The sequence below is a fragment of the Spea bombifrons genome, chromosome 5 (assembly GCF_027358695.1).
Source record: "Spea bombifrons isolate aSpeBom1 chromosome 5, aSpeBom1.2.pri, whole genome shotgun sequence".
NCBI lineage: Eukaryota > Metazoa > Chordata > Amphibia > Anura > Pelobatidae > Spea > Spea bombifrons.
Genome location: NC_071091.1, coordinates 50,691,223 through 50,700,845, shown reverse-complemented (window position 1 = coordinate 50,700,845; position 9,623 = coordinate 50,691,223). Strand labels below are relative to the sequence as shown.

At 37.3% G+C, this 9,623-nt stretch overlaps 1 protein-coding gene across 1 annotated transcript in view; it reads left to right on the top strand.

The window, feature by feature from the left end:
* Window positions 1-564: 564 nt before the first annotated feature.
* Window positions 565-9,623, top strand: part of ADCY2 (adenylate cyclase 2) — a 276,856-nt gene continuing 267,797 nt past the window's right edge. The window contains exon 1 of the mRNA XM_053467615.1: window positions 565-879. Within this exon, the coding sequence (XP_053323590.1) occupies window positions 673-879 (207 nt within the window). The 5' untranslated portion in view covers window positions 565-672. The remainder of the gene's footprint in view (window positions 880-9,623) is intronic.

Sequence of the window (9,623 nt, the reverse complement as noted above, 5' to 3'; positions counted from 1 at the left end):
TCTCACAACTATTTCTTCACGTTTTTTTTTTTAGTGAACCAGAGATGCTGCGATTGTCTTGATAAAGTAGGATTCGTCTACTCCAGTCTAAATAAGCTGCCAAACTGTCATCCAGGCTGACAGTCACTACTGTCAGCCATCCTCTGTACATGAAGCTCTCCATCCTGACTGGCTGTTAACACAATAGCAGATCTCTCTAAGAAGCTGCTGGAATAAATTCATTTTTAATGCAGCTGGATGCCTAATATGCTTCTGTGTTATTTCCCTATTAAAAGAAGGGAGGTAGCCTCTTATGAATGAGCTTGGTGCTGTTCCTGCTGCCGAGACAGGGGAGGGCGTGCACTTGGCTTTATTGTTCTCATCTGACATACGCCTTGGAGCACTCTGTGCAAACTTAGAGCAACCTCAGTCTCCCTATCCTAATTCCTAGTGCTATTGTATAATTCACTCTCTCTCGACCCTGCCAGCATCATGCCACTGGAGCTCTACCTTTTACTATCACCCAGCTTTGGTCTCTTTCCGCTGCTTGGTTGAAACACAACAGGAAAAAAGGGGGATTTTTTTTTTATTTTTACATTTTAGGGAACTACTAGGATTTGGTATTTTCTTATTCTTTCCTGTTGGATACTCTATTTGAAGGAGGGCAGCTTGGTAGCCCCATAGCCTTTTCTAATGTGGCAAGAAGCGATGAGAAGACGCCGCTATTTCCTGGACAGAGCAGAAGATGTGGCTATTAGACAAGAGCAGCAAAAGTCAAGGGACTGGCTTTATGAGTCCTATTACTGCATGAGCCAACAGCACCCACTGATCGTGTTTCTGCTGCTCATTGTTATGGGAGCCTGCCTGGCACTGTTGGCTGTCTTCTTTGCTTCTGGTCTGGTAAGAAGCTTTAACTCCAAGCATGTTTTTTTTTATACTGCTTATAGCCATAAAAAAGTGCTTACACTGGTCTAACAGCCAGTTTGCATAACATCTATGTCTGATATGAATCAAAAAGTGAATAGCAGTGAATAAGACATCTATATTTGAAATCACATTTATGTAGTTCATAGCTAATGCACATTTGCAGGGCTTCTACAGCAAGAGGCAGCTGTTCAGTCTACAACCAACAGGGAGCTGTTAAGACCTATTTGCTTGTATCTGTGGTCTATGGGGCAGAAGAAAGCATCTGGAAAACTGACTTTTATTGACATTGAATCAAACACACTTCATAGGCAGTTGAGTGCATTTATTTTAATTCATGCACATCTTATTCATACAGGTTTCTTTTGTTGTTTATTTCTCCTTTTGTGATGCCCGCTACCTGGTTTGGATAGGACTAAAATTAGCAACATATCAGAAAGGCCATTGAAATTGGGTTAATGCATACATGTTTCCTTTTGGAAACCGTTAAGTAATTACAATTTGCCGATTAGTTTTCAATAACTTCATACGGGTAATATATATTTATTGTAAAATGTAATATACATACTGCATAAACCAAGTAAAAGCTTGGTTTTAAATTGTCTATAATATATTTTATGAAAAAGGTCTCCCATATTGTAATAAAACTATGAAAAATAATGTTGCTTCCCGACAAAATGAATTTAGTATCAAAATACACCATAAGTGTATGGTGCATAGTATTTATTATACATTTTTTTTTTATCAGTAGATCACATGTGTTGGTGGTGGTCTGTATATCATTGAAGATGGTTTAGGTTGACAAATTGTCAGTTTCAGAAGCCTTATGTGGTGGGAGAATAGGGGTGCTTAAGGTCAGCTGACTTTCCATGAACCATCTTCTTCTTTAGAAGGTTGTGCTCCATGGTTCTACTTCAGGGATCTAAGGGACTTTGCATAAATGAATTTTAACCAATAAGTTACAGAAAGCACCTTCAAAACTTTTTATGATTATTATCAAAACTTTAGTTGTCTTACCTCATTTTCTTAGTTTTGCAGTTAATGCCAGGGGATTGAGTGGGCAAGTAGAGATGCCAGTACTATTTTAGCCATTGGCACTCAAATGGTCTAAAAAAGCTGAAGTAATTTGCTGAGCAGCTGTTAGCCCTGTCCCGTCTGCCAAAAATACAGAACTTAATCTGTACATGCAGTAAAATCTATAGAGGGCAGCAGAATTCTAAGGGCTCCCATCCTTTCTTCATTGATCCTACCGAAGGAATTATTACAGTTATCTCCAAAATGCACTCATATTAATTTATTTTTACTTATTGTACAAAAGTGAATGGCAGCGAATAGAATTTTAAATCACAATTATGTAGTTCATACCTAATGCATATTTACAGAGCTGCTACAGCAAGAAACATAGCTTCAGTCTACAACCAACAGGGATCTGTTTAAGGTCTGTTTGCTTGTATCTGTGCTCTTTGGGGTAGAATGAAGCATCTGGAAATTGCCCTCTGTTGCCACTGGAATACTTATCAATATGCCCTGTTCATGCTGTTTGTCAGAATTCCAGGGATCATTTGAAAATATGGAATAATATACTGAAGTAAGACTATGATCAATACCTAACGTAGTATGCTACTAAAAAATGTACTAATCTTTAAGTACCAGCTGTGATGCATGTGTTTTGCTAATTCATATAAACTGCACATTTTCAATGAAGAATATTTAAGCAATATATACTGTATATACATACCTGAGAACTCTTGGGGTTTGACCCTGAGTCTCAGGGGTTTTGCCCTAATCTCAGGGTGATGGAGCAGATTCTCAGGGTCGCACAGTCTGGCTGACTCATCCCTATTCTACACTGCTGTGGTCATATGTAAGACCCAACAGATGCTTTTGCCACCAGTATGGTTGATATCCCTGCTTGAATGCAGGTAGCTGAGTTTATCTTTAAATAATGATAAGTCAAGGTTTCCATGAGGACTATAATTAGAGCAATTTGGGTGACATTTCAGCTATTAAACAGTTAATATTTCAGGAATCTCAGGATCAGCTAATTTAGAAAGTTCTTTGGTATTCTGTATAGTACCTTTTTAAATCAATCCAGGTAGAATGAAAAAAAAGACATCAAATTTTAGATATCTTTTTCATCTGGCAGGAATTAATACAGAAAAAAAAAACTTGCATCAAATACCTTTAGGTAATTGAATACCTATTCTCTATTCAAAAACATTGCGTTGGCTGTAGTTTTGCATTGTTCACTTTTTTGTATGCATTAATATACAACCTGGAACAAGCAAAGTATAAAATAACAGTGGAGCTATAACTAGGGCAGGCAAAAAATATTGATATATTTCAAACAATTATAACTATATGCTAACCAGATATAACCATACTGTATATGCTAAGTCTCCAAAAAATCCAGGGCTAGAACCCGTAGCAGATTTGAGTAAAGAAGCTCAAACTCAAGGGGGGCACAAAAAATACTTTTGCGTGTGTGTGTGTGTCTATAAATATATCTATCTATATATATATATATATATATATATCTATCTATATATATATATATATATACGTATGATTAAGCAATATTTAAACAATATATCTAATTTTATATTCTTACAAACGGACTCTTTCAGGTCAACTGCTGTAGCTAAATCTAGATTTTCTTTTTTCGAGCCTTTTATTGACTGCCTCTTTTGTGCTGAATAAAGTTTGGAACATAAAAAGACAAAAAAATCTCAAAACATAACTTAATTATGGAGGCCTTTAACCCTTGCAGAACAGAGCTTTTTTTTTTTAAGAACAGAGCTGTTATTATTTCTGTACCCTTTGTGACAATAGCTGTTTTAAAGTTTCTGGAGTGTTTGTGTTTAGGTATCATTATCTTTTTTATATATACTCTACCCACACAAAGTATATATTATATTTTTAGGACAAAAATGGGCTTCTTTAGATACCATTACTTTGATCACATCATCTAATTCACTATAAAGAAAAATATTAAAATATGGTGACCAATTTAAAAAACACTTTTTCTGACGTATGTGCAAAATCTTTTACCCATGTACAAAAGCTTATGACAAAACCTGGTAAATAGATTTTAATATTTGTCCTAAATTTAGAAACACCCAATGCTTTTTTGCAAGTTATAGGACAATAAGTTGAAATAGTGTATTGCTATTTCAAAACCATTTTTTCTCATTTGGTCACCCTGCGCCTAATAACCTATTTGGGGCATCTTTGAAGCCGGACAATTTAATTAACCCCCGTCAAACCATATAGTTTTGAAAACTAAACACCCTGGAGTATTTCACTCAAATTGTAGTTAATGTTTAAATGTACAGCTTCTGGTATATGTCACTTCAAAACAACACCCCAATTTGTGTTCAGCAGTACAGTGATGCCACCCATGCATTGGGTTTTTTTCTGGTTATTTGGGGGCTAAAAAGGCCACATTTGCACATGCGTAATTAAATTTATCCTATATTTTCAAAACTTGACACTTGACTTGGTATCGTTGATTGCTTTCTATGCCTGTTCAAACCCATGACATGCCAGACGTGTATATTGTTACAAACTGCATACATTTCTGTGGCATACTAGACACATCAATTGCCATCAATGGGTTATGACATCCCAGCTACCAGCATTTATATAATACACATGCATGCTTGTTCATTAGCTTTTCTACCAGCACTACCTGACATAGGCAGGTAGCCACTGCTACTCTAGATGATGCAGAAATACAGCAAAAATATTCCTATTAATAAACAAGTATGTCTGCACTCAATAGAGCTCCTCTTGACAGACAGTACACATGGATCTAGGCAGGTTTGCCGCACTTGGCTAGGGGATCTTCTTCAGGGCCTCTCTTTGCCCTGGGAGCACAAAGGGATTCTCAGGCTCCAGGGGATTTTAATGCCCATGTGCCTAATGTAAGCATCATCTGGATTGGATCCTGAAAATCCAGCTTGGGCATCCAGTCTGCTACAATACTGTAGTTGGACCTCTCTTCTCTTCGAATACATCACCCCAATGACCCATATACATAATTTGTGCACAAAATACACATACAACATCTCCCTGATGCCGTACAGTGTCATAGTACATATGTATGTGTAAGTCAGATGTTAGATTGTGTGTGTTTATGTATGTATACATTGATATGTGTATTTATGTGTGTATGTATGTGTATTTGCATGTATGCGTGTGTATTTATCTGTGTATTGTTACTTTGTATTGCACCAAAATCATCTCCCTATACCTCTATACCCAGTATTATTTCCACTTCGTACCCTCCCCCAGCATACCTGGATTCATATTTTTAATTTTTTACCTAATGTTCTTGTCATCGGCCTCTGAGTCTCTCAGTCTGCCTGCAGGTCTGCAGTGTGTTCTTGCTCTGCATATTTGCCCGTCAGTTCCACACGTAGAAATCTGTGTGGCTCTTTTATGGCTGCAGTCACACAAATTTTGGATGGCCAGTCTACTGGTGGCAGTTCACATTGCTGAGGGTGAGATGCAAATTTGTGGGGGCCAGATGTGGCCCACAGGTTTTAGTTTGGAGACCCCCGCTTTAGCCTCAGAGTTCCAAATTTGGGGCTTTGGTGCCAATAGCCTCCCCTCTAGTGATTATATCAATTATCAAAAACGAAGAGTACTACTCTTAAAAATAACATCAGTGATACTTATAAAGATTATTTAAGTTTACATCTCAGACAAACCATATGTATATCTGATTTTATTTCCTATATTTTCGATACATTTCCTTTTTCATTCTTTGACCATAACTTGTTGGAATCACAAAAATAAATAAACATATCACTAGATTTTATGTCTAAGCCTAAGCAAGCTTCCAGGTTTGGTAAATTAATATTGATGTCATGTACCTAATGTGTATTGGAATATGCAGGATTATTCCTCTCCATTATATAGTTAATACTATTTTGCTTCCATTTTTGGTAAGTTGCTGATTGTTGCTGATTTGTTTAGGCAGCTGTTGTAAGAAAATGCAAAGAGAAGGGAGAGAACTTAAGGACAGAGAATTGATTAGATATTTACGTGACATAAAATTTTCCCATGCTTGAACTAAATTACAATTATGCTGGTTGACAAGATCAAAGCACAAGGTAAAGGTGAATTTGATAAAATTAAGTAGGTATTATATTGATCACATAATCCATAAGCCCACCTTTTCTGGGCTACAATAAACTTTGGTTCATTCTTATATTTATATTACACCGTGAGTTGTGTTTTATTGCACAGTTTATTTTATTATAGTGATACTTGTTTTTGTTCAATATAATTTCCAAATTAAGTAACTGCACACATATATAGCACCAACTTAAAAGAACACAAGAACACTTTCCAAACAAAAAATGACCATTATGCCTTTCAAATCATATTTTTCCATGAATTATGCAAAGTTGAAAATGTCTTTTGTAACCTTGGTGGCAAGTTCCTCGGCAAACCAAAGGTTACTGTATGCAAATATTGAGAGACTGCATTGTCAGAAAATGTCAGTACAATACAAACTTAGTTCAGACCCAAATGAGAAGCAAAAATATCCCTAAAGCCCATTGTCTTTTTTCACAAGTTATATTATTATTTTGCTAAATCCAAAAATTAAAATGCTGCTCCACCTACTCTATTGAGGAATCTATGACTAAATGCAGCATTAAAAACATTATTTTTAGTACTTTTGAGTGCCCAGACCCTTGTCTGTAAGTTTTTGCAGAGAACACTTAATTGTCATGTGATATAGAAACAGAAAATGCTTTTTAATGTTCTGCTCTTTTTCTGCGAATATTCAGATGAACAAATAAAATAATAAAGTTAAAAACAGTACCTTTAATGTAGATATTAAATGTGCATTTCCTCACTATAACATAAAGGACACTTGAAGTTTAAAATGTATTTCGTTTCAGAGTTTACTCGTTAGTTTGTCATTATCATTAAAAAATGTAAGCAATCCTTGAAATGCAAGATCTTTCTATGGATACTACTCAAAGATAATGTATCATCGATTGGATCTAATATATTATTATGTATAAATTATGAAATAATACTTTAATAATAGCAGATTTTATATTCTATACACAACATCACATTGTAACAGTCACATATATGTATGCGTACATTTGCATAAACTAGAAGAACATAATAATTATATTTTAATTTTCATTAGACAAGTAAATTTAATTTCCCTTTGTATTCTTGTTTTTACAGACACCAGTTAAGTATTGAAACCAATTAGAGCACAGTAAATGGTTTGCAATTGCAAATGAATATTGAAATATCATTTTTAATATTACAGACCCTCTCTTTTGTATATATCATTTTTTTAAATTTCTGGTCTCACATTTTACATATCATTGCATCTTAGATATTATTTCTATGTCTGTTCATCTTTCTTAGTAGAGCTGTTTTATACATCTGTCAAATATTGTTTATAGCTGCTGGGATATGAAGGGAACTTTGACACTTTGGATGTGCATGTAGGTTTCAGAATAATTATCTCACTCTCTTTTTGCATTACTGTAACTATATTGAGACAATATGGAAAGCGTGCTTGGGAAAATCATTTGAATATTTGCTATCAGAGTGTATAACTGAATTGTTCTATATACTATACAAACAGAGTGCTTGGTTACTTTAGTCAGAGTATGGTTTACTTCAATATGCCTGAAGAAAATTAGATAAATTATAAAATGATCATTAATTGAAATACAAGAAGTTGCAGTTTAAGAGTCTTTTTATTTGGTATGATACCTTGCCTTTGAAAACCGTGTGCAATGTACAGCTTTAAGGCATTTTCACACATGTGGAGCATCATCTTACTTCTTACTTCACATGTACAGCCTTCCACAGAAATATTCTTTCCCTAATGTAAAAATTAGTTTCATTCATAAATTACATTTTTTGCTACTAACACTTAATTGTCATGACACTAAAGAATGCACTTAAATGCTGTTATCACAACAACAATATTGTTTTACTTGATTAAGCCTTAATAAGAAAGAATGAATTGATAGCTCTTCCAAGGGCAGTTAATGTGGCACCTTTAAATTACACGTATCAGCTAAGCACTCTAGATTGTATGTACTAATATTGTGTTGTAATGTCTTTTTAAATGCCAAATTATGTCAAGTGATTTATAGATATGTATCTTGTGCCTATATGAATGATGGGCCCTATACCATTCGTTCAATCATACTCACCTGACCAGAGCCGGCCTTAGGTGTTCTGGTGCCCTGTGCGGAGTACTCCTCTGGCGCCCCCCCAACCCAAAAAAAGAAAGGAAAAAAATCTTGTAACAAACAAATAGCTTTGTGCAAGTGCAAACAAGTACAATAATATATAACTGGAAACAATAATATACATTAAATACAAGAAAAAAACAGCTAATCTGCTGTACCAAAAACATTTTTTAAATATTGAAAAAATTGGACCCCAGAAAGCATTTCCGTGGGCTCTGCTCCACGCTTCCTAGCATGCAATCACTGACTGCAAATTAGGGGAAGACTGTGATAGTCAGTGCAGTCTTCCCTCCTTCTTACCCTGACCATGACGAAGAGCTGTCCTCTCTACTGCAATCATTCCCGGTCCCTTTGTCCCTCATTCACTAAGCCATACCTCTCTTTTCCTTCCTCCCTGTGAACTATAGATCGAACACATATAAACAGCACTTGCATGTATAGATCACATAGAAAGCCTATATTTGCAGGTATGTATACATGATGTATGGAAACATAGTGTAAGGCACCTACCTTAATCAGCTCCCGGCCGTCCTCTTCTCTCCCCCGGCAGAAACACCGGCACCGCAGACTGGAACATGAAGCAGCCGCTCGCGCACGCGGCCGCTTCATGAATATTTATGAAGCTGACCGCCGGCTGGATTCCGCTGCGTCGCTATGGCGACGCAGGACGCGATCACGTCCCGGAAGTCGGGGAACGCCCCCCCGGGCTATTTAAACCTCGAGCACAGTACACACAGTGCTCAGTTATACTGGTTCTGTCCGTATTACGTGAGCTCCCCCGTATCCTATATATATTCATATATATTTACCTTGTTCCTGATCTCCCGGTATCCGACCCTGGTCTACTAAACGGCTTCCTGTGTTTCTCTGGTTTCCTGACCCCGGCTCTCCCTGCTACTACGTTTACCTCTGGCATCCTGACCTTGGCTATCCTACCCGACTACGTGTACCTCTGGCATCCTGACCTTGGCTATCCTACCCGACTACGTGTACCTCTGGCATCCCGACCTTGGCTATCCAACCCGACTACGTGTATCTCTGACCACTCGTGCTTACAGCCACACCACCAAGTGCCCTGTTACCCTCACCAGGCCCCTTGCGTGTGTTCTGTTCTGAGCAAGTGTGTTCCAGTCCTGCATATCGGATTCCTTCTGGTAAGACAAATCTTACAGAATAACTGAGCCCCGACATGGAATCCGCAGGAATTTCGGATGCTTACTCGCTCCTTCCAGGACCTCCAAGCCAGCCATGCGCATATGCAGCATCAGCTTCATGAACTTCAAACTAACCCTCCTGGCCCTGGGGAACCATCTCCTGCTCCCGCTCCACTTCCACCAATGGAGGGGGCCTTTGCTGCTGCTGCTACTCCGGAACCCAAGGCTATTCTTCCCGAGCGCTTCTCAGGAGACAGAGCTAGTTATCGTACCTTCATGACGTCCTGCCAAATCCTGTTCTCTCTCCAACCCAGAA